General features: G+C 37.4%; 1 protein-coding gene across 1 annotated transcript; it reads left to right on the top strand.

Annotated features, from left to right (window-relative positions):
- The first annotated feature begins 15802 nt into the window (after positions 1–15802).
- LOC108679208 lies at positions 15803–26186 on the top strand. The gene is made up of 13 exons (XM_018167808.2): positions 15803–16350; positions 17040–17228; positions 17366–17498; positions 18112–18320; positions 18778–19140; positions 19324–19434; positions 19962–21562; positions 21917–22005; positions 22119–22872; positions 23336–23442; positions 24182–24308; positions 24925–25098; positions 25719–26186. Exons 1-13 carry the CDS (start codon positions 15827–15829, stop codon positions 25898–25900), a joined length of 4563 nt encoding a protein of 1520 aa, XP_018023297.1. The 5' UTR covers positions 15803–15826; the 3' UTR covers positions 25901–26186.
- Positions 26187–26612: the final 426 nt, after the last annotated feature.

Raw genomic sequence — 26612 nt, 5'->3', positions numbered from 1 at the left:
ACGGCCTCTTTGCTGATTCTGACCAGAAACTGACGCACAGAGCTGGGATCGAACCCGCGCCTCTCTGCTCCAATCCTGATACTCTAAACTGTAACCACTGGGCCACCCTGCCACAAATACCATAGAGACCATACTGCACATCAACTGCCACCTCTAAATTTGCCAATGACGGAGTACAGTTGAAATTCACTTTCCTCGCACGAAGAAATAATTCATATTGTAATTCATTTTTTTCGATCCACTTTGCAGTAAAAATCGAAAAATGAGCTGTTTCGTAGCATTCTATCACACCCCACCCATGCATCTTTGTAACGACTCTCATCTCGTGCTTGTCTGCTTGAACATCCTGATGCGAGTGTCTGTGGTCAATGCCTAGGTCGCGAGTTCGACCCACATCATTTCGCCAGAAAAAATCCCTGTTTCTAAATTTTCCCTCGCTCCTTTTACCATATTGTTCATAGCTATATATTGATTAAATATGATTTTATGATCTCTCAAAACCAAACTACAACCTTATCTTATTGAGCTTTGTCCGTGGGAAATTTAGTGAATCGTTCGAAAGCCATTTGTTAAGATCTTGAAATAGGGGAATTGCGTTAATAGGGGAATTATTATTGTCGTCACTGAGTGAGAAGGACCTTTCCGTCTGCGCTTCTACACGGTGATTGACGGACACTTCCTGATTTGAAAGCTCATTAAAAACAAGACTAGTAAAGGTATCATTACAATATAAATCTTATTGAAAAATACATGACCGAATATTTTTATCACCACTAAGTTTTAAAGATGAAATCCGACAAATGCCGGTCCCCATTTTCAATGGGACCGACAGTTAGTCGATTTTTTTTTTCAATCGACAGTTGTCGATTTTTGAAGTTGCGTTAGACTCGCTGGAGCACGGGTATGTTGCCGATGGCTTAGCGTATATTGTTCTTCAAATGTGGTAGAGTACTCGGACAGTCATTATAACAATTGGTTTGAGATAAACACCTTAAAAATAGCACGGAGCCAAATCAGGGGATCGCGCCGGCCAAAGGAGGTCACTTCTCCAGGAGATGAGGTGATCTGCAAAATGTTGTATCAGAAGGTGTGGAGAACGTACAAACGCCTAACTCTTTCTATGTTTTCGGCAGTCTTGTAGCAGTCCGCTGACATCCAGAACCTCTTGCATTCACATGTCCACTTGCCCTAAATGTGTGTGTTCCATTTCCGATCAGGACCCGACCTGGAACGACCAATAACAAAGTACCCCTCGGCAGGAAACGTACGCTACTCACTCGTTCAATGTATAGTTGCAGCTGACTATGTGGGACACAAAACTTCATAGTCGTGCCTATAATATGAAATATTTTTTGCTATTTTCCAACATCTGGCTGCTTGACGCAAAATACAAAACAGGAAGTTTTTGTGAATCACCCTGTATTATTCCTAGCTTTTTGATACCTTTGAAAATTTAAACTGATCACTGTTACAGAGCCTAAAATAGTAAGCACACTCTGATTGCGTACTCCAGTTAAACTCGCAAAGAAGAACTAAAAGTATCTTCGGATCGTTAAAGTGATTTAACTCTTGTGCATGGATCTGAAAGTGGAGTTTCCTTTATTTATAGTGGAATGGTATTAGTTATCATAACGCAAATATGGCGCAAAAATCTAAAAGATTCAAGAGATCTAAGTACATGTAGGATATGCACTCGGTACGACGTTTTTGGGTTTAGCAATATTCCGACTCACCGACAAAAACGCGGCCTGTCTCACGGACCTCTCTGACAAAAACGCGGCCTTATTCCATGTACGATGAATTTCTTGAGGCACGGCCGTAAGACCGGCCGTGAGACAGGCCGCGTTTTTGTCCTAGAAGTATATTCCGAGCGGTGGTTCCAAAAATTCTCAACCGCACAGAGGTTGAAGAGATTTCGGCCGAAAAAAAAGAATTATTTCCGACGGCACGCTGACTATGATTGAGAAAGTGTTATCGGCGATTCGGATGAAGAGAAGAAATGATGTCCGACAGTACGCTGATTATGATTGAGAAAGTAGTTTTTACATTCTAAAATATCCTAACGAACGCGAATAATGTGCTGAAACCTTAACATATATGTGCATTGGGTAATGCAAATTAGTGGCTAAAATAGGTTTATATTTAAGTACGATGCAATATAAATAAATTATTATTTAATATTTACCACTTCCAAATCCTATTCAGCACGGAATTAGCGGATCATGAAAGAAAGATCAGATTTTGGGTAATTACCCAAAATCTGATCTTTCATGAAAATCTGATCATGAAAGAAAGATTAGATTTTGGGTAATTACCCAAAATCTGATCTTTCTTTCATGATCCGCTAATTCCGTGTTGAATAGGATTTTGAAGTGGTAAATATTAAATAATAATTTATTTATATTGCATCGTACTTAAATATAAACCCATTTTAGCCACTAATTTGCATTACCTAATGCACATATAGGATAAGGTTTCAGCACATTATTCGCGTTCGTTAGGATATTGGTGTCTAATAGCTTCCTTGCGGCATAGACACCAAGCGGCAGACATTTGGTAATTTTCTAATCTACTAGCCGCTAGTACTATCCCCGTGTACAAGCACCTAAGCACGGAACATGAATAAAAATTAACAGTACTGGAAAATTTCCATCAATTTTTATCCTAATTTAATTTGAATCATCGATATGTATATTACAATAAGATTTTTTCAGATAGAAGCGAGAAAACGTCCAAAAATTCGATTAGTAAATGTGATGAAATTTTATAAATATTCATTTTATTCGAAATAAGCATGATATTCCTGATCTTTTTGAGTAACTTGGCAGAAAAGCTTTCATAATTATTATGAATTGAACGATGTTAGAGTTTAAATCGATTTTCATTCTGGTACCCTTCTGTAAGGGCTAGTTTATACAAAGTTGCAAGCTCTAATGATATTCTTTGTGCGTTGCGTGTTGGCAACACTCATCACGGTTAATATTTCAAATGTGGTTTACATGTCTTGGTACTCTGGAACGCAAGTTCGTTAAATTTAATTTTTCTGTGATTATTTTTCTTATCTCTGATGCATTCAAGTGCCATATAGTCTTTATTACGCATTTTAATCATTCGATGTTTTTATATTATCAGGATCAGTTCGATTTTTAAATAAGAACCAAAACACTACCAGTGTACCTCAGACTCAGTAACCTCACCGGCTCATGTCAGCTGAACGTGAACTGTGGTTACCTACAGGCTACTGGGCTACTTAGCTTGTTAGCAGCTACAACCATCAGTCCATCACCATGCATTTCTGGAATGGTAGAAATCACTGTCGGAATAGCTGCAGTTGCAGAGCTCTCAAATTTTGAGAGTATGCTCCATAGTGACAAACCAGAGATTTTTTAGAATCAGTTCATTTTTAATTACCTCATTGACTCAAGACTTAAACCAATTTCTTATGTAAGATAATGCTGGTATCCATGATACTTTACTGGTCTACTTATAGGACTCAAAAATGAACTTAAGGCAGAGTCTAAAAAACTCTCTGCTTTGCCACTATGGACTATGCTCTTAGAACTGTCATCTTGATTTAAGATTATCTTCCAATAACTTCCATTAATTTGAAAATACAAAATCAAGTTTTATTTTTACTTTTTTTAGCACAAAGTGTTAGCCTACTCTTTGTCTTTGTGCATCTCATGATCCCAGATTCCCAGCGCCAGCTAAGAAATTAATTATAGAAATTTCTCAAAAAACAAGATGGTGCCAATGTGACTGTGTCATCATAGCCTAGTTCAAGTTTCCTTAGTTTATTCCCAAACACAATTAAGCTAACATTTGAGCAGGTCAGCAGTACTTTTAAGGGGGAGGTCTCCATAAAATTTTCGGATTTGGCATTTTTCGGTTTTTAGTAGGTATCATCTTAAAGCTGACATTCTGCCCTATCCAACTGTACCACTGCGATCTCTGTACGTGAATTTATACGCTCATGACGGCTCTTTAGAGGGGGGCGGGTGGGGGGGTTCCTTCACTAATTAGGTAGATAGCTACAAGGTAATTAGCTGCTGAGCATTATAAATATAGTGTCTGATTGAGTTGCGCTTTAGTTACTACTTACTTGTTTAGTCTCATCTTAAAGCTGACATTCTGACTTCTGAAAATCTGACCTACCTATTCAACGGTAGTCGGTAGGTACTAGGTAGGTACCACTAACCACTGCTGTATGTGTACCTACATCAACATACCTAAGCATACATGACTGCTCTTTAAAGGGGGCCGGGGGGGGGGGGGGTTTCTTCAGTAATTAGATGAGGCAAAATTGGCTGGCCAGCACTAGATATATCACTGGTGTTTTCTGGCATCAAGGCTTAGTTACCCGCCTCACTTTGTACGGAGAGGTGTACCTACTGCATGTCCCTGCTATGTAGCTTGAAAACCCTAGGAGATTGATTTTTACAGTACCCCCTTTCTGACCGTTTTCTATGAATTTCATGTTTTCTATCAATTTTTCCAAAAAAATCACAAGAACAAAATGTGATTCTTTTGTGGTTTTACACCTATGTGTGAAGTTTCAGATAGATCCGTCCATAAACAAAAAAGTTTTTCTGGAAGGTAGGGTGGTAGACCTCCCCCTTAAAATTGAATAGGCCTACCTTGCGCACTGGCGCACAGCCGCACACTGATGCTAAAAGTGGCTGTCTGCCATTTTGCCAGCATTGTTTACATTTGAGCATACCTATCTAGTTTGTGCACATACCTAGGCTACCTAGCTGAGCTGCTGAGGTACTTTTGTTTAATGGGAATATGTTTTTCAATTTCAAATTGCCCATTGAAATTTTAATATCGTCAAATTACCACAATTGATAGCTAGCCTCCTCTTTATTGCTAATTGGAAGAAGAATCTAGAGCAGGCTGGAATTCTAAGAATGGAAGTTCACTTATTAAAAAGCTTTCCACCCAAGCTGAAAAGCTTTCCCATTCCCAGTCCACAGTGCTCTTCCAGGTGAATGACTAAAGTGACTATAAATGAAAAGGTGGATCAAAAGTGGACTGTGGACAAAATGTTTCAATTTTATACTAGTACCTGTACATTAAATTTGTAAAAGAATTAATTAGATGTCACTTGTTTGATAGATATTTTTTATTTGTCTTTTATTTATTTTTTTTTTAAATTTTCCAGGCCCTTTGTTTGTAATGATCAAGTTTCAGTCAAGTATTTAGTTAACTAGTACTGTAGACTTACATATACCATACTTGGGGGCGGGGCTTATGGGCACAACCAATCACAGCTTGAAAGCATCCCCAACAACCAATCACAGCTTGAAAGCATCCCTATCAAGTATCAAGTATCAACCAATCACAGCTAGAAAGCAGATAACATTACAATTCCATTTATCCAACTACAGCTGGAAAGCTGAAAGGGGCTAAAATCACAATCCTATCAACCAATCACAGCTGGAATTCTGGAAAGGGATAGGATATGTAAATAATGGACTGAAAGTGTAAAGTTCCTGGCCTTTCCAAGCTTTCAGGTCCTGCTTTCTAATATGCTATGTGTACTAGTTAATTTATTATCCCTCTAGAATTCCACACTGAATTCTAGAGGGCCAATGGCCAATAAACTGATAGTAATACTAATATGTGAAAAAAATCAAAATACCATTGATTGTATCATTTGTATGACTCAATTCACCTACTAGTGGCAAACCAATGATTTTTTAGAATCTGTTCATTTTTTATTCTCTCATTTACTCAAGACCAATGAGTCATGACACTTGTGCCAAGACTTTAATGACATAGAACTAATGCCTTATGTGTGAATAAAGACAATGCTGGTAATGTATCCATGATGATGGTACTTTGCTCAGTTTGCTGGTCTACCTATCCTATACTCATAAGCATGGTGGCAGGGAATTATTGTGAGTACTTATCGGTCCACCGCCGTGCGGCGGTCTTAACCCTTCACAAGGCCCCATGCCCTTGGCCCTTGGGCCCCTCTTGCAAGTTGCAATGGTCTAAACTCAACAGTTCGACCCCATGGTCTCATCACAACTCCCTTTAGAAATATGTGGAGTTTCGAAATTGATAGTAATAAATCAATAAATATTTGAGCTGGGAAATTCCTTAGTTACTTACGTTGGTTCCACAATGATATCAATGACGTAAAAAATGACAATGACATTGGTTAAGCCTCGGCCATGATTCTAGCTCTGCTCAGTCCTTACACTCTTACCTCGTAATTCATGATGTTAGAACTTCAATATTCAAATGTTGACACCACTGTCAAGTGTCAATATCACAATCAAAATTATTTCACAATCAGAAATATGTTATTATATCACAATCGAAAATATTATTCACAAATAACCATCCATTTAAATGCCAAACTGGTCCCATCTTCACGCTAGCCATATGGCTAGCGGTGACGTCACATTCAAGAACACGTGGTAGCTACATTGACTGAGACCAAAAAAAAGCAATATTTCGCTGTACCACAAACAAATAAATGTAAATAATTAGTAATGGAAAATGTGTTTCTGCAACATTTTGAGAGACTGTGCCTAAGCAGAATAATATATTGTTATTATTATAGTTATATAGTAAATATACTAACAATAAAATAGTTCCTTTGATGGCCATGTGTGTTTCACAGCATTCCAGATGTATGGCTTATGAAATAGTTTCTGTTTTGATCGGTAGTCTGCAATCTCTCCAAAAAGTTTGCCACCATTAACACATGGCATGCTAGTTGCAATTTCATCTAGGACTTGGAATGCATCAACCTGTGGAGTCAAGGGTGATATGAGTCTCACACTCTCACTATGATGCAATATGCAAGGACGATTTAACAAGCCGCGCGGGACGCGGCGCCGCCTGGCAGCCTGCACCTGCTACGTTTATTGAAAGATGATGCAATAGGCAAGTAGCTATGATGCAATACAAATGACTTTGCTGTCATTCAATGATATTAGGAATTTTAAGATACAGCATAGACCTGTCACCCATCATCCTGTGGCCCTCAGGTAAAGTTTTTCTAAAAAAAACAATAAAAAACATGTTTTTTTTAGGCTGATGTTTTTTATTAAAAAAACTTGTTTTTTATTAAAAAAAACATGAGTACGTCGCATCTCAAGTTCAGACCCATCATAAAATTATTGTACTGGATTTTAAAATGTTCATACTAGATTTTTCTTTTGCCTCAAGCTGATATTTTGGAACTGATTAAGGAATCACTTTTACTAGTCATACCAACAGCCAGCCTGCCTGGGCAGCCAGGCATGGCTGCCAATCAGAATTTTTTATTGACCTTCACTAACTCCTAGTCCTAAGACTAAGAGCTGTGTTCAGCTGGCATTTAGCCATTTACTTACATAGGAGATTGGGAACAAAATTTTTAACAATATCAAATGAACTGAATTGTGCCTATTGTGCTGTGTCAATGCTAGTATCAATTATTTATACTACTATCACTAACATAGCTCAGCTACCAAGTGTCAAATTGCAAAGTAAAATTGATTTTCATCATCCTTTGAATTTTGAGTAAGTACTATAGGTTATGGGTATGAGTTGACCAGCAAATAGTTTCTAAACTAGTTTCTAGTTTCTAAAAAATTTAGAAACTAGAAACTTCTAGTGAACTAGTTTCTAAAAAATTTCCAAGTTTGACACTACATCATTGCCTTGGGCTACTTATACTTAATAGTACCTACTCAATATCAATAAGAAACTTGAAAAGGTGAACTTTTTAATTTAGTTTGCCTACAGTTACTGAATAGTCCTCTGAGCGTGGCTAGAGCTTTTCCACCAGTCATTATAAGCTGCAAGACTCCTGCTGACTGTTGGAGTAGTATCATGAATTCATAAGTTACCTCCTTCATAATTGACAATGGTGAACAATTGTCATTTTTGAAAATTGGTTGGAAGCTATCCATGAAGGCAGCAAAAATGCCTGTGCTTGCTGCTTGGTTAATTTTACCCATGTTGATGGCCTGTGTTGAATTTCCTTCATTGAGATGTGAAAAATGGCACAGTTTCACCCAGGGTTGGCAATGATTAAATCAAAATGATTAAATCATGTGATTAAATCACTTGATTTTTTGTAAAAAAATCATGATTTTTTTTATTTTTTTTATTTTTTCGTATATTTAAGTATTTTGAGTCAATTGAGTGGCAGTCTTTAATTTAAATTGAGGTATTGTTATTCATGGTTTAGTATAAATGTACTATGAATGGCAAATTGGTATATAAACTTGTTGCCTTTAGTGTGCATTAGGTTCCAATAAATTGAATGTTTTTGGTACAGAGGCATCAAGTGTGCAATACATTTTACGTAGCTAGCAGCTTAGCTAATTCTTAATATACAATTTAAATGTGTTAGCTAGCTTATACAGGGTGGGGCAGAACTGATTAAACAGTTTGGGGCAAAATAAAAGAGTAATGGAATTACATAAAGAAGAAAGTTTATTTTCCTCAACATTAGCAGAACATACCATTTAAAATACTTATGTTTTGAAAACAATATCAGGAAAATGGGGTTTGTTAGCTGCATCACACTGTTGTAGTCGTTCTCAGAATTTCCTACAGCACGTTCACACATAAGGCGAGGTATGGCCATAAACTCTGCTACAATAATCTGTCCCCTTAGCTGTGGTAGGGTGTGAGGGCAACTTCTGAACACCCTTTCTTTTAGATGTCCCCAAAGAAAGAAATCGCAAATGCTCAAATCAGGTGACCTTGCAGGCCACTGCAAATCACCCCTAAGAGACACCAGACCTCCGGCCCTCCGGGAAACATGCATTTCAAAACATTGAGTGACATTCAGGCTGTGTGAACTGTAGCCCCATCCTGCTGGAACCACATGCCTCCCAATGCTTCATTTTCATCAATGTTTTCCATCATAGGCTGCAAGAAATTTTGCAACATTGCAGCATAGCGATCGGAATTCACTATCACGGTTACTCCCTCCTCCGAGAATGACTCGCACAGTGTGTTGCAGCTAACAGCCCCCATCTTCCTGATATTGTTTTCAAAACATAAGTATTCTAAATGGTATGTTATGCTAACCTCTAGGAGAATAAACTTTCTTCTTTATGTACCTCCATTACTCTTTCGTTTTACCTCAAAACTAATCAATCGGTTTTCCCCCACCCTGTATCTTGAGAGGTTGAGATTGTATTGACCTTTTTGGCAATTAGAAAGATTTTCCACCCTAATACAAGTATTCAAATTAAAATATTTAATTTCAATCTTTAAATATGTGAATTTAAAACTAGAAACAAAACAATTACAATTATTAGACTATGTATAAAATAATTTGAATGCAGTGAATGGATATAAAATATTTGAATTGTGCACATGTTTATTTCAAACAGTATTAGATTTTCTCACAACTTAAGTCTTGTTTCAAGTCATATGAGGTTTGTTTGGTTATCGTTCAGTTTATGTTTAGTATTGGTTTATTGGTCTGAATTAAATGGGAACCACGCAGTCAGTCATTACTAGTCGGTGTGTATAGAGGGTAGAGTCTGGACATAAAACTAGTAGATCTATTGATAGTGCTGTGCACTGTGCTATCAGCTACCTATCTGTTATGTGACTCTTCAATGTTTAGAAAATCTGCATTCCTGAAGTGTTTTTGTATATTGAAGCCAGTTAAATGGTCAATATTTAGCTCATTACCTTGCTCCATACAAACTTTACAGAGCTAATGAATAGAATTACCAATAATTGTTTACCCAACAATCCCTAAGTGGTAAACACCACCTTGGCCTGTTGGCCATTATTGAAGGCAATGAGTGCCCTTTTTAGCCATCCATTATGATCCATATTTTTTTATTCTTAGTAGACTAATTGCAACATAAAAATATAACACTTCAAAAACACAAAAAAGTTGAAAAAATAAAAAAATCGAATAAATGAAAAAATCATGTAAAAATCATTGATTTTTTATTTTTTTGATTTAAAAAAAATAAATAAAAAAATCACCAACCCTGGTTTCACCTGCAATTTTTTCTGAATACTGCTGCATAATACTGATACTTGGTGTGCAATGTTAAAAATTAATTGATAAAGTCATCTTATAGTCATGAAATATAAGTAAGGAGTAGGGAAATTCCAGTCTTATTGCCATTAATGCCCTCAGTTTCATTATTAGTTTTTTGACTTTTAAAAAGTATTGAATAAATTTATTTTAAACATGTGTGAAGATGTTATTGGGGGTCAGCCCAACAACATTATTTATTTTTTATTCAACAACATCTATTCATTATTTTCTAACGTATTTCATTGAATTTATTTTGACCTACAGGCTAATTTGAGATATATGGCTATGTTTTAGTTGACTGTATGCATGATTGCTTGTGAGCATGGAAAATTCATACTTATTTCTACAATAACACAAGATCAGAATCGATGGCATTTAATGTTATGTACCATAAAACTGAGTGACATGGACTGTTGATGAGGTGACTTGGACCATTTTGATTTCAAGAAAAGAAAACCCTCTAGCTGGAAAATTTCTTGCATTTGAAAAATTATGTTAATGGCTCAAGAAGTACTGTAAGATAACCTACAAATGTAAAGAAGGTGAATTTTATATATTGTGTGAATATTTTTGTCATAAAAAGTACCAGCTCTAAAAATTGCCCCAGTCATCCCCTCAATGGTTCAAGGCTCAATTCTGATGGCTCAATTATGCACTCATGTGAATAATAAGATAGGAATAATTCATCTAGCCTGCATCTTGTGGCTCTAAAAAGGGCAGAAAAACTCCTGTCATGGCTGCAAATATCCTACTGTTTTGTTAAGTATGTTGATATTTGAGTGGTAAAGGAGCCTAAATATGGACTGGACTGGCTACATGACCAAAGTCAATTGCCTTGGCTCTTAACTGTTTTTATCCCTGTGATATCATAAATGATAAGAAATTGAGTTAAAGGTCCTTAATTTTATTGTAAAATGCACATGTTTTTTTTAGTAAAAATGTAACAACACTTCTCAGAGGTCAGCACCATACAAAGTACAGGTTACGTGGGTCAATATTGTCTTGATGTGTTGCACAAGCATCAATTCCTAGGATAAATTGATTGAGCTTAAAAAAATGGCCTAGTTTTGTAAGTATGAAAGAATATTTCCTGAAAACTAGTTTCTATATAGTCAGATGGGGTAAGACAGGACTGAAATCACTAACAAGCCTTTAGCATCTATACCATGAATAACTAAAAAACCCTAAACCTATCACAAGGTGTAGTAAGAAAGGACCAACTGGTAATTCTTATGTTACAAGGTTTTTAATAAAAGTACAAATCTGATATTCAATATTATCTATCTAGAAACACATTATTTGATTAAACAACCACTTGTTACTGTTTTGTGTTGCGGGAAGTCAACTCTAATATCAGTCACATTGAAGTTTTTGTCACGAGAAAACTTTGTTAAGCATAATAATAGTGGGTTGGCTTTGGTTCATTGTAGAGCACTGCTAAATGCTTCATGTATATTCCATTTGTGTCATTGTCTGAAAATTGTATCAAATTGATAATAAAACCAATGGATAATAACTTGAGTGTCAGACGTCATGTGTTTTCTTGCTAACTGCATTTGTGGTGCACTTCTTCAAACATAGCTCACGTCCTCTCACAGAGTTGTGATCATAATTATTTTTCATGTTTCACACAAGGATTTTTCCCCCAGCCAATCTTGCACATAGTTCTGCAGCTCACTAATGGGAATTGACATCCCTATTTTCTATATCCCTTTGAGGCAATTTGAAATAGTGCACAAAATTTCTCGAATTAAAAAAGCTAACAAGTTATAATGAAGTTTGAGCAAAGAATAAAAATGTTGACCAAAATACTCCATGTACTACACAATGATATATTCATTTAAAAAACTATTTTTGATAAACTGTAGGGTAATAGAGGACCATTTGTGGGGTAAGACAGGACCATTTGTGGGGTAAGACAGGACCACTTGTGGGTAAAACAGGACCACTTGTGGGTAAAACAGGACCATTTGTAGGGTAAGATAGGACCACTTGTGGGTAAAACAGGACCATTTGTAGGGTGAGATATGACCACTTGTGGGTAAAACAGGATCATTTAGTGATCCCATCTTACCCCATGTCCAGTCCTTTTTACGCCATTTTAGAATACATGTCAGGCAGTGATGGTAGCAGGTAGAAATGCCTAGTATGTCTCAAAAGTTGCTTATTACTTGAGGTTACCTGCCTACATCCACAAACCCGACCAAAAATTTTTTTATTTGACAGAGCTTATTTCCCAAACAGGGTTAACTATTTGTGACCCTTATTTACATAGGTTTTCTTTAAAAATTAGCCAGAAATTCATTATTTGCAGAAGAGAATTGCCACAAACACTGAAATGACAGGCAATGATTGTTCTAACATATTCCTTTGTCAAATTGAATTCAGTGCATTTAGAATGCATGCCATGGGCTGGTCCTTTCTTACCCCATGAAGGCTGCAATCCTGTCTTACCCCATTTGACTATATGTGCCTTCTTTGGAAGTTGATATTGACATCCCAATTTCTAGCAGATTAATTTTTACCAATCATTTCGCATTTAAATTGTAGAATGCTATAAATTTAAATTTGTTACCAGTTGGCTATTTATACAAGTGTATCAGGCAAATTTACAAGTGTAAATTTGTTACCAGGCTATTTATACAAGTGTAGAGTGTTGATGATCACCAAATTATTCAGATATATATTGCTATAACAATGTCCTTTAAAATCAATTGCATATATAATTTGAGCAAAGATTACATAGAAGCAATATTTTTTATTACAGGGATGATTATTGGAGAAAAAACTGTTGAATTAATTTTGTAATTTTTTCTCCACAAGCTACTCCAATATTTACTTTCAGTATCCTTAACATCAAACCCTCTTGCCTACAAGCTAGTTTATTCACATGTTCAACCTTACTCTTAGTCTGATCTGAGCCATGCTTATGGCAGCAGTCCTCCAATAATTTCTCCTTTGCTAGTTATTTACTCCAGTAAATTTTCATTAGGGTTTTCAAAAACCAGCAATAAATACATTTTAACATATATATACTTTGGCAATAAATTGGGTAGATTTGGCCAAATTATCTGCAAGGACAATCTTTGGTTGCAGAAGGACACACACGTGTCTATGCTATACATATGAAATTATGCCATTTTCAAAATATTTTAAGTATTGTGCTATTAAATAAGTCACTATATTGCCTGCTGACAGAAATGATATATTGCTGTCTGAATGATAAGAAATGTATTTTGAGGTCAAGAAATTTTGCAGTGCCATTTTAAGTGTCTGTTTCTAACAGGGTTGGCGATTTTTTTGATTTTTTAAAAAAAAATCAAAAATCAATGATTTATTTGATTTTTTCATGATTTTTTTGATTTATTTTATTTTTTTTTTTTATTTTTTCAACTTTTTTGTCGTTTTGAAGTGTTTTTTTATGTTGCAATTAGCCTACTAACAATAACAGTATATGGATCATAATGGATGGCTAAAAAGGGCACTTATTGCCTTCAATAATGGCCAACAGGCCAAGGTGGTGGGATTTTTGGTGGCCTGTTAGGGATTTTTGGCCAAGGTGGTGGGCCACTTAGGGATTTTTGGGTAAACAATTATTGGTAAGTCTATTCATTAGCTTTGTAAAGTTTGTCTGGAGCAAGGTAATGACCTAAATATTTACCAATTAACTGGCTAATATATAAAAACACTTCAGGAATGCAGATCTTCTAAACATTGAAGAGTCGTATAACAGATAGGTAGCTGATAGCACAGTGCACAGCACTATCAATAGATCTACTAGTTTTTTATGTCCTATAAATCTACCAGACTCTACCCTCTATACACACCGACTAGTAATGACTGACTGCGTGGTTCCCATTTAATTCAGACCAATAAACCAATACTAAACATAAACTGAACGATAACCAAACAAACCTCATATGACTTGAAACAAGACTTAAGTTGTGAGAAAATCTAATACTGTTTGAAATAAACATGTGCACAATTCAAATATTTTATATCCATTCACTGCATTCAAATTATTTTATACATAGTCTAATAATTGTAATTGTTTTGTTTCTAGTTTTAAATTCACATATTTAAAGATTGAAATTAAATATTTTAATTTGAATACTTGTATTAGGGTGGAAAATCTTTCTAATTGCCAAAAAGGTCAATACAATCTCAACCTCTCAAGATACAGGGTGGGGGAAAACCGATTGAGAAGTTTTGAGGTAAAATGAAAGAGTAATGGAGGTACATAAAGAAGAAAGTTTATTCTCCTAGAGGTTAGCATAACATACCATTTAGAATACTTATGTTTTGAAAACAATATCAGGAAGATGGGGGCTGTTAGCTGCAACACACTGTGCGAGTCATTCTCGGAGGAGGGAGTAACCGTGATAGTGAATTCCGATCGCTATGCTGCAATGTTGCAAAATTTCTTGCAGCCTATGATGGAAAACATTGATGAAAATGAAGCATTGGGAGGCGTGTGGTTCCAGCAGGATGGGGCTACAGTTCACACAGCCTGAATGTCACTCAATGTTTTGAAATGCATGTTTCCCGGAGGGCCGGAGGTCTGGTGTCTCTTAGGGGTGATTTGCAGTGGCCTGCAAGGTCACCTGATTTGAGCATTTGCGATTTCTTTCTTTGGGGACATCTAAAAGAAAGGGTGTTCAGAAGTTGCCCTCACACCCTACCACAGCTAAGGGGACAGATTATTGCAGCAGAGGTTATGGCCATACCTTGCCATATGTGTGAACGTGCTGTAGAAAACTTCCGAGAACAACTCCAACAGTGTGATGCAGCTAACAAACCCCATTTTCCTGATATTGTTTTCAAATCATAAGTATTTTAAATGGTATGTTATGCTAATGTTGAGGAAAATAAACTTTTTTCTTTATGTACCTGCATTACTCTTTTATTTCACCCCAAAACTGTTCAATCAGTTCTGCCCCACCCTGTATAAATAAGCTAACACATTTAAATTGTATATTGTAATCAATATGTAACAACTAGTCAAATAGTTAAAGACTACTCATAGCCTTATAAGAATTAGCTAAGCTGCTAGCTACATACAATGTACTGCACACTTGATGCCTCTGTACCAAAAACATTCAATTTATTTGAACCTAATACACACTAAAGGCAACAAGTTTATATACCAATTTGTCATTCATAGTACATTTATGCTAAACCATGAATAACAATACCTCAATATAAATTAAAGACTGCCACTCAATATTTTTAAATATATGAAAAAATCAAAAAATCAAAAAATCAAAAAAATCGTGATTTTTTTTATAAAAAAATCAAGTGATTTAATCACATGATTTAATCATTTTGATTTAATCATTGCCAACCCTGGTTTCTAACTTCAACAATGCTATTAATTTAGTACATATATATACTGATGAAATAGAAGAGTGCTATTTTATTATAATTCTCAGACCCAATCATTCAATTTTGCACATTTCTCATTGTTATCGTTACATGACAAGTAAATGCCATGATGATGGGTGTTGTTAATGGCTGCTATCTGTAGCAATGTTTGTTTGAAAACACATTGTAGTTCTGAAATTGCTGAACAATATCAAAAATTTGTTAGAGGTATTTGATTCTCAACTTTCAACTCCTTGCTCTGATATTAACCATAACCTATGTAATGAATTATCACCCAATAATCATCATTGCCTATTGCCCAAGAGCTCATGTCAGGAGCTTGAATACTCCCAGGTATGATATACTTCACCCATGGCTTTAAACTTTATTCTGATATATTTTTATGTTTTGCAGTCCACCTTCATATGTAGCATAATGTCACTCAAACCTTTTCCAATGCTGGATTCATCCAAAAAAGTTGACCCCTTTGGTCCTGCTGCTGAAGAAAAATCAACAAACATCCTGAAGAAGTGCACTAGTATGGACTCTGCAAAAAGTCTTTTGATAGCAGGAGACTCTGCCAAGAGACTTCCATTGCCAAGTGCTTCTCCATGTAGCACATTTGATGCCATTGGTTCTGGTAAAAGGTCACCCCATGTTGCTGTGAAGCGAGGGGCACTCTTTGGTGGTCTGCCATCAAGAACTGTAGGCAGGGGCTTTAGTAGCCAGAATAACAGGAGTGAATCTTTGCCCACCACATCTACTTCAGCTGAAGATAAGCTTGCTTTGGACCAAGCAAAAGGAAAGTTGGAAGTGCACAGAGCCACTGCTGGTGCTTCAGATGAAATGAATGGCTTTGATCCTCTTGCTGATGTCCAAGGCCCTAGCCTTGAAATGGTGGAGGCTGTGCACAATGTGGATGAGTCACCTTATGCTAACATGTCTCAGTCGTCTAACTTGTAAGCAACATTACTGTGTTGAATTCTTGTTAATATTACATCTGGTTTGTTAATATTACATGACGTTAAAGGTACCGTACTGGACATCTTTGAAATGCCTCATCATTTGAGTTGAAATTCATAGAGATAATATTGAAGCAACCATATGTTTATAAATATTGTTAATAAGAGAATAATTTATAGATATTTGTTAGTTCCTGTGTCATCAATAGAAACTACTGAAGTTTTATTGTTGCCATCTTTTATACTAAAAATTTCCTGAGATCTGATGCAAATGATATTACTGTAAGTAATTTAGCCTATATATCCCTTCAGTTTCTATACATTGACGAGATTGTTTGATGCTTAGAAAATAATAACATTCAACAAGATATATTAAAAATTTTGTAGTCTGAAATCTGATTCTTGTCATGATAAGATTTTTGGTCATTAATTCATTGCTGAGATAATTATTGTATCTTCGTCTTGCTGTCTGCTATGCAATTATATGATGCAATATTTGTATTAGTTTTGATCATAGTAATACCATTTTATCTATTATCAAAAATAACAAGGTACAATTTGAGTATTAAAATCTGACAAGTCGAGCTAAAAGTTAAAGTTGAAGTAATGCAAGTGTAATAGTTTAAGTAATGCAACCCTTGATTCATTGAAAAAATGCATTTCATTTAGGATGTTTCTTTTCTCAGAGCAAGAATGAAGCTTTCAGACAAGAAAGCTACAGGACTGTATGTACGAAATGTTCCTCTAGACATGAAGCAAGAAAGCTTGACCAACATCTTTCGTCAGCATGGCATGGTTCTCAGTGTCTTCATCAAAAATAATGCGAGCACAAACCATCCAACCACCTATGCTATTGTTAAAGTCCCATCAATGAAGTGAGTAATTTGGACTCTTATATGTGCGTTTTATCCCAATTTTTTTGTGGACAACCAAGCTGCAGTTCTTTGGCATCTAATTGCTTCATTTTAATTAAATGTTGTGTATACATGTTTCTAACTTGAGTTTTCTCCAGGGAAGCAATGACCATGTTGCAGAAACTGAATGGAACGCCTCCATTTAAATTCAAAGTAGAGCTGGCACTTACTGAGGAGGAAAAAAACTCCAGAAAAATGACGCAGTACTCGCTTATGACTGCTAACACACAGGTATTTATATGAATTTGCTCATGTCTCTATTCCGAAGCTTTGTATAAATGGTGGTATCTAAAATTTATGTTCATCTTGTAACTGTATCAAGTTTCTCATTAAGGTTGTAGAAAGAGAAATATTGTTTGAAATTCAAGCTCTTGTTTCTCACTTGTGAGAGTAGCCTTGAACGAATTTAAGTCTTGTTGGTTCTGTAGGTACTAGGTAGCGGTTGTAAGTGTGGCTCAAAATAATGAAGTCTGAAATGTTGTCACAATAAAAAGATTAGTTGCCCAGGAGTTTTCTTTTGAAACATTAGGTTTGATCTTGGTTGGACCTAGGAATGATCTTGGCTTATGAAATTAGTTGAGCAGATTGTTTGGATTAAAACTGTAGTTGTTGTGTTTTGGAATTCACTTTTTTAAAGGAACCATTCTTATATCATGATTAAGTAATGAAAATTTTATTTCCATTTTAGCGCACTTTCTCATTGATTGAAAAAAGGCGCTATTGTGCTCGTCATGTCCGTCCGTCCGTGACTTCACGTTTTCGTCGACGAGAAAATGCACTCTCTCTCACTCACTGCAGTGAGTAATGAGTTATATTTTTTAAAAATATAGTATTGTTTGTCCAGGTTGCAGCTGAAGTGACTGCCAGAGATGCATGCAGGCAGGAGTACCTGAAAACCATCCCCAAGCCTGAACCGAGTATCACTCCTGCTGGCGGTGTGGGCAGAGGCAAGAAACTTGCAGAAGTCGTGTCAGGAGGGTCTGTGAAGCCGCTTAATAGTGTGAGCAATCGCCAAGACGTATCAGAAGCCTCGATGTGCCTAGAAACCCCCAGGTGAGTTGAAGGATGATCACGTAATACCGCTCTTAATAAACCACGAAAAATTTGCTAATGAAGGTAAGTAAGAATATAAACGCTCTGACGTGAATCTAAAGTTTAAGTGTTGTGCGGATCACTATTTGTTGAAATTACAATGTAGCAAATACAAGCCGCAAGATCTTGCTAATGATGACAAAACGTATGTTAGGAAATACGATCATGAAGAGGAATGTGTTTTCAGGCTCTTTTGTGTTATATATTGTTGAATTTGGTTCATTTAGCGAAAAAATCTGTTTCTGTTTCACTTTCATTTGGTATTACATTTTCTTTGTCATTTGATGCTGGCTATTGGTAAGCATGAAATCTGTTTCCTCTTTCGTGTTGATTTTCTTAGTGAGAATTGTAGCGAATTCGAACTGAATGATTTTCAAGTTTGTATTTTTACTATCTGATTCAAGTTTTTTTATTACAGCTCTCAGAACTTCACTGATATTGAAGCGTCAGAAGCAAACGCTCAAAGAGAAATTTGTGTAGACGAAGATGATGCTTCAAAAACCGATACCGTGTCTCCTGAAAAAACGTCAAAGCAAGAACATCGAACAGCCACGCAAGCAGCTGCCTCAATGCCACCTTCTCCTGTGGATGCTGATGACAGTTTAATCTGTCGAGGTCGGGCCAGTCTGTCGGTCATCGCCGGAGCCGGGCTATCCGTGGAGAGGAGTGGCAAACACGCCACTAAAACTTGCTCGACTCCAGATGAGTCGTACCATGGATCTCGCGGCCACACTCCATGGCGGCGCAGAACTAGGATTTCACCTTCTAATCACTGCATCAGGTGAAAAATTAGGCGATGGATTATTTAATGGCGGTCTTAAATCGTTTTAGTATCATGGAATTATCAAGTAAAACTAATTATATATTATATAGTTTTTAAAACTATCGAGAGTAATTTTATTTGAAGAAAAATCTCAAGCTCCGAATTCTATTAAGTGGGTAAAGAATGTTGTCAACATTACAGGTGTGGAAGTTCAGCTACAATGCGCTGCTCTATTTGCAAAGGCAGCTACTGCTCGACGAGTTGCCAAGCTCAGGACTGGCGCCTCCACATGCGAGAATGCATTCCACCTCCGTGAGTCTAATTCATATAAAAGTGAAACTATTAAATTTCTTCTGGTGACCGTTAAGCCGATGAAACAAATGTGTGTAGAATTCGTGTTCTATCTATTCTGACTATGCCACAATTTGTGCAATTATAGTGTGTCACTTGACTGCAAAAGGTCACGCTAGGTGATGATGGGATGTATTATGTGTAGAAATTTCTATCGTTAGGTATATATATCTCGTATGCCCGTCATTCTACAATCAAATGACCACCCTTATAGTTGTCAAATTATTTCCCATTTTAATTGACAATTCTGCATTATAGCACTGATAGAGTATCATTTTTCTTTGTGATTTTTATTATATATCCGTAGAATGGTTGCAAATAAGCTCATATCGTTTATTTGCGTATATAACTGAATAACATTCATTCGATCGGTTAACCAAAAATAATCACTCTTTCATTTAATAGATTATATATTCGGCCAGTATATATATTTCAAAATTTGATGGGGTTATTACGGATACCGATTTTGATGCTGAATTCATCTGCAGACCTTTGGAGTGCATCGAAGATGACGATAGTGTTTTGAATCTTGGCTGCTATTCGCCTCAAGTGTACGGTTACTCAGGCCTCTACCAATCACCTTCGCCACAGCTGGTAGCATACGCCATGCAAGGGAATACAGTCAACCTTCGACCTCAGCTTAAGGAGTCGTCACTCAACAGCCTCCAAGAAGTGGAGCACACCAACGCTGTGAAATCATCTCCCTCTAAGGACGTCCAAGCGCATGTTAATCGCGATGTCACCATTGATCTACCCTTACCCACTTCCAACGCAGAAAAAGAACTTGCTGTACGCACTGAAGGTATCCAGAAGGCTAAGTTGTCTGGAATTAAGCAAGCTGCTGAAGCGCATGCGACAAAAACTGATGCGTTCAGAGCTGGAGTCGATAAATTTTCTCTAAAAAACGTTCTCAAGCCAGCGGATCAGAATCGTAATACCTCAACTCAGGCTATGAAAATTAGTCCTCACGATCCGCAATCAAGCTTGACCACAGTAGGAAGCCTATCAGCAGCTTCTGTTGATGACCTGCCATCAAAGTGCGTCGGCAATGATCTTAATGAGGTAACGGGACTGTCCATCCTGCAAGAAGAAACAGAAGAGGAAAAAATAAGTGTAGACGAACTTGACGAGCAAAGTGTGGAAGTCAATGACGAAGAGATGGCCTCTGAAATTGACAAGATTGCCGAATATCCGGGCTCCGTTCTCGATTCTCTTGTCGTTGACCAGGTGTACACTGGCATGGTCACCTTTTTGAAAGATGACGTTTTCTCGTTGATGATGCTGGATGACAATGAAGAAACTTTCCACAAGTTTTCCACGATGCTTAACTCGCTCCCCTCTCAAACCGGATTTTTACCGGAATTTGGTCGGTTGGTGGCTTCTAAAACCTCGTGTGAAGATGCTTGGTGTCGCTCTTTCATCTGCAGCGTTGATGCATCTCAAAAGTGCTACAAAGTTTGTCATGTTGACTTCGGATATCTTGACGTGGTTAGAACAGTAAAGCCGATCCCAGTTGCAGATTTCGTCACTATGCCGGCAACTGGAATCCTTGGCAAAATGGATCAACATGACCATGCTACTCGCGTTTCTGTTGGAGATTTGATTCAGTTTGTGGTGATTTCCAAGGCCGAAGAAAGCACCACTGTTAAAATTTTAGACAAGGACGGTAAATTGGCTTACCATTGCCAGTTTTTTTCTTGGTGGCACGTTATCAATTTGCTGGAACTAGAAGAATCGGGTTCCACACGCGCACCAGATGATCTCGACGCTAATGCGACTGTGCTTCCTGTTAATCAGGCTTCGTCTGCTACATCTGAAGGAGCTGACCAAGAAGTTGCTAGGGTCACTTCTCACTCAAATGCCAACATTTCACAGAATCTTTCTCCCTCTACCTCCTCTCTCGATTCTTCCAAGACAACCAATTTCACTCTATCGGATCTTCGATGCCTGTCGTTGGACATCGGAACTGAATACACTGTATTACCGGTGTGGTGTGAAGAACATTTTCTGTTCGTTCAACTCGTGGCTGAAGAATTACTCTCATTATTTGGGAATCTAATGGACTGGATGAATGGAGAATGTGAATTGGGTGAGTGTTGATATTTCTCATTGTTGGTTTACCATGATGGTTAAATAGTGTTGATATGTCTAATTGTTGATTTACTATGATGATTAAATGGGAATACTCTTTGAAGTATTGAGGCTTTTTATCATAATTCATGTCTTGAAATTCTTCATAAAACAATTTAAAAGTAAAATTTAATTATTTTCATTGGTAGTCGAATTAAATTTAATTCAGTCAAGCTAGAAGCCATATAAGTCATATTATAACCTCTGTAAAAAACATAATTTCAATTAAAAGTGTGAAATAAAATATTTTACTGGAGTTGATAGTTCAACTCGAAATTTTCTCTTACTTGCATCTCTTGTGTCTTTTATCCAGTTAGTGCGCCAGAAAAGGTGCGTGCAGGAGAACTGCTCTGCGCGTACGTTCCTGACGACAAGATGTGGTATCGTGCTCTTGTTCTCGAGGTAACCGATATCAAATTTGAATTGGTCTTGGAACAAATGCCTTAAAACGTGTGTTTTAGTCTTGTATGTTCAATTGATTTGCTTTCAAATTGCTTTTCTTATCACCTGTGCAGGCCAATTTGCCTGCCTCGAGTGTGGTGAGTGTGTATTTGGTAGACTTCGGCAGCTGCTCTGATGTGGATGTATCTTGCCTTCGACCTTCCACTCGACGAATTTTGGACCTACCAATAATGTGCATCAAAGTGGCTCTTTGTCATGAAAATGCGGTTGCGTCGAACCAGCCCGAGCGAGCTTTGGATGTTCGCTTGCATGTCTCGGACATTTTTAAGAACTTGGTGGAGTCCGCAGTGAAGCTGCGAATGGTTATTTTAGAGACAAAGGCTGGAAACTCGGGACATGCTGGACCTGCAGCGCGCTTCTCGCACACGTGGCATCTTGTCAAGCTATTCAATGAGGAAAATGGCACGCCCATTGTTGTAGCATCCGTGCAAGACGATGATGAAGTCGAAGATTCCGTGGATGAGAAAGATGGAATTTTCCAGGATGACATTGCTATCAAAGTCAAGCAGCAACGTGAATCCGATCTGGGAGGCTCTGTGGAAGCAGCTTCATCTGTAAATGAACCGGCAGATGTTGGTACCCCATCGGCACGAACCCCTCTAACGGTTGTCAAACACTCCGAAGCCGCAAATAATGGTATAAATGAGCCTGCTGTGAAAACGAGCCAGATTTCAGAAGCTGCTTTGGTGGACGTCAAATCTCAAGATCGTTCAATGCTGAAAGAACATTCAAAAACACCTGAAGATTGTTCTACGACGTCAGGTGTCCAAAGCAATGAAGTCAAGCATCTTTTAGCTCCTGGTGAAGGTACTGTTTATTTTCTCTCGTTTCTCTGTGATATAAGAGTAGTGTTCTGGACGATTTCTTGTTATTTTTTATTAGAGTGTTTGAGCAAATTATCATCTTACTTCGTCTTTGAAATGCTGTGCGTTTGCGCCATTAATTTGTCTTCATTTGGATTTGATCTGAAATGGTTAAATATTCAATACTTGCATGTCGATGAGGCAACCAAAGGGAAGTTCGTGGTTCAGAGTGAATTACATTTACGTATTTTAATGTCTCATGATAATTTATTCCTACATGTAGACGAGATCCCGAGTCGCTTGTGCTACCAAGGCTTTGAAGGAGCAAAATGAATCCTGATATTGACATTGCTTCATTCGTGCTCTGAAAGTTTCTTGTTTATGATTTTCGTTCAGGTAGTGCGATTGACCTGGCTAATGATTTATTTATACTTTCCTGTAAATTAATGTGTGCTATTTTGATGCAGTGTTTTTTTATGAAAATTGTCCCTGCGTGGCTATGGAGCCCGGCGAAAATGTCGAGTTGATCATTCTTTCTGCACTGAACACTCACACCATCATGGTGGTGCCTAAGGTAATATATCCTTGAAACATGGACAAAATTGTCTCACTTGATTAGATGTTTATCCTATTAGCAGAGTTGGGCAGCGCTACTTTGAAATGTAGCGGCCGCTACCGCTACATGCTCTAAATGTAGCGGGCTCTACCGCTACAATTACTTAAATGTAGCGCCGCTAACGCTTCTGAAAATGTAGCGGCCGCGACATGTAGCGCGATACTGCCCACCTCTGGTAACAACTAACATGTTGACACTAGTAACAGGCTGAGGTTGACAACATTACACTGAAATCTTTCGTACAGCTTTATTCTGTAATTTATATTGTGTATGTATCATGCTGGTTTTTAAATAATATTTAATACTATTAAGTTAAATCTAAAGGCTTTATCTATAAATGTAGCGGTAGCACTGTAGCGGCAAAACCTCGTATCGCTACTTAAATATGTAGCGGGCGCTACCGCTACAATTGCTTAAATGTAGCGCCGCTACCGCTACTGAAAATGTAGCGGCCGCTACATGTAGCGCGCTACTGCCCACCTCTGCCTATTAGTTAGTTTTGTTGAGTTCATAGTTGCGATGTTTCATAAGAGTAATAAGAGTTTTGGTTGCGCTGATAGAATATATGTACATGTCTGAATTGGATTATGGTCAAAATTTCCTCAATTGATTAGATTTAGATGTTCACTCTATTAGTCAGTTTAGTTGAGTTCAAAGTTGAGATGTTTTAGAAAGAATAAGAGATTTGGTCCCACAGAAAGAGATGCACCGCTTAGAAGAGATCGAAGAGTTGTCGACGAGCATGAACGAGTACTGCAACTCGCTGCGAGCTGTATACTACGAGCCTTTAGACGGCGAAGTGATACTCGCTAAATTCTCGCAAGGTTTGTGCGCTATTATTATCAGCTTTTATTATTCATATTATGAAGTTCGTTGTGCGTCTTCTGATTTTTATTGCCCACAAATTAAATTAATTAATTAAAAATTTTCATTCATCGAATGCGCATTAGTACAAGCTGTAGGCTAGGTTTAAAAGTTCTTATACCACCAACGAATTCAAGCGAAATTTATTTATTTGTTGCCGTCGAATTCGAGTTTTAAAAAGGCGTTTTTACCGAAGACATTGGGATTAATAATTTTAAATACACTATGGAACATGTTCTGTAAATTTAGTAGCACCCAAGACAACAGGTTAATAATGTGTTATTCGTTATTACATTGAAAGTGTTCTCTAAATTATTAGAATTCGAAAGCTAGCGACTCCTTATTTTGAGTAACTGTAAAACTGTTGGATTTTAATAATTTTTAAGGCGCATTTTCTTATTTATGGAAAAAATTCACTATTGTGCTCACCATGTCCGTCCGTCCGTCCGTCCGTAACTTCACGTTTTCGTCGACGAGAAAATGCGCTTTGTCACTCACTGCAATGAGTAATGAGTTATATTTGTGTGTTTTGGCAATTAGCATTACTTATATAACTCAGTGGGTACTGATCAACAGACGGGCTATGGTACCGCGCGGCGTGCCTAACAAGCGTGCCTCAGGAGGGGGCGGCAATCGTGCAATTCACGGACTACGGCAACATAGAGACTGTGCTCTTCGAGGCCATCGTACGAATGGAGGAGAGATTCGTGACGCCTATTCCGTTCCTTGCCGTGCAGTGTGCTCTTGAAGGTGTGGTAATACCGTCGGGAAATGATTTGTCGATAGAATTGAGAGATAATGTTGTTTCATGTTTTAACCGCGGGCAATTGTTATTGCTTTCATTTAGGTTTAGGTGCAGAATGATGAGACTATTCATGAAAAATTTCTGAACATGAGGGTAATTGCTATTGCTTTCATTTATGCTTAGGTACAGAATGCTGAGATTATTCATGAAAATTTCTGAACATGATGCAAGTGAGCATCTGGTTTATCTACCTGATGCCCTGCTCTATATCGCGCATAACATCGATGCGTACGGGCTAAGTCAAATTGAGCAAACGATTGTGTTCGTGTATGCCTTTTTTTCATCATCAATATACATCTTGGTCAGATGGAGCAAATGATTGTGTTAGTGTATGCCTTTTTTCATCATCAATACATATCTAAGTCAGATGGAACAAAACTTGCGCAGGAAAGGTGTCACCATCCTGACCACAGAGATGAAGGCATGCACCTTAAAAGATTGTGTTCGTGTATGCTATATTTCGTAATCAATATACATCTTAGTCAGATAGAGCAAAAGATTGTGTTCGTGTATGCTATATTTCATCATCAATACATCTTGAAAACAATATTTTCAAAATCCCCAGGTACCGGCGACCAACCAAGCAGCGACGTAACCGCCGCTCGCCTCGCCGAGCTGCTGCCGGCGTTCAGTCCCGTGACGGCGGCGCGCGTGCTGCCTCAGGACCCTGATTCGCTCGTGTACGTCATCAGCATCCCTGCCGTCCTTGAGGCCTTGAAATCTGAGGGCCTCTTGGCCACACCGTAAATGTCAATTGCTTTCATAAGAAAAGGATTTCTTTAGCAACCATGTCTTAGCTTGCTGTTTCATTTTGCTGTAGATTTGAAACGGTATTTCAATCATTATTTCATCATTTGCATAAGTTATATGCACTTCTGCGTTAGCGATGAAAAAATTTAATTTACTTGGAAAACACATTTTTATTTTTACACGTTGAGTGCTGCAAGACCTACCAGCGCTGTCAGATGACCTAAAGAAGGCCTAAAATTCAAATAATACTAGTAAATTTGTAGGTTCCGGTGCAAAAACTGAATTTTCCTTTTTTCCGTAATATTTACATTTTAATGCGAAAGTACTGCCATCATGAATTTTTGTTGATAAACGCAATCGAAAAACTCCAAATCGCGGAATAGTCTGGAAATGAAATTCCTACAACCCACAGGTTTGTCGTGCCGCACTCAACGTGTTAACCAAATGCTTTCTATGTGCAACGCTTGATAGTTGGCGCTGGTGACGCGCCTCTGAATGGATATTTTTTATTATTTTTTTTACTCTTGTCTTAGTTGTTCAGTTAACTTTAGTGTCAGTTTAGTTTTACTTGGCAAAAATGGTTGTTCATACCTCTTAAGTGTTGTCGCGGCGCTTGGATATTCTTGCCAACATTGAATATCGCTGGATATCATATATGTAGGTTATTATGCAAGTTTTGACGGAAATGTCGACGTTACATTTTGTTTTG

Source organism: Hyalella azteca, unplaced genomic scaffold, assembly GCF_000764305.2.
Source record: "Hyalella azteca isolate HAZT.00-mixed unplaced genomic scaffold, Hazt_2.0.2 contig15610, whole genome shotgun sequence".
In the NCBI taxonomy this organism is placed as follows: domain Eukaryota; kingdom Metazoa; phylum Arthropoda; class Malacostraca; order Amphipoda; family Hyalellidae; genus Hyalella; species Hyalella azteca.
This window is presented reverse-complemented; position numbering and strand designations above follow the sequence as displayed.

Bases quoted from the DNA above. Each gene is read 5' to 3' on its own strand.
- LOC108679208 (XM_018167808.2), top strand. From the start codon at position 15,827: ATGTCACTCAAACCTTTTCCAATGCTGGATTCATCCAAAAAAGTTGAC. The intron at 17,229-17,365 runs GTGAGTAATTTG...AGTTTTCTCCAG, and splicing joins GTTAAAGTCCCATCAATGAA to GGAAGCAATGACCATGTTGC. The intron at 24,309-24,924 runs GTTTGTGCGCTA...ACTGATCAACAG, and splicing joins ACTCGCTAAATTCTCGCAAG to ACGGGCTATGGTACCGCGCG.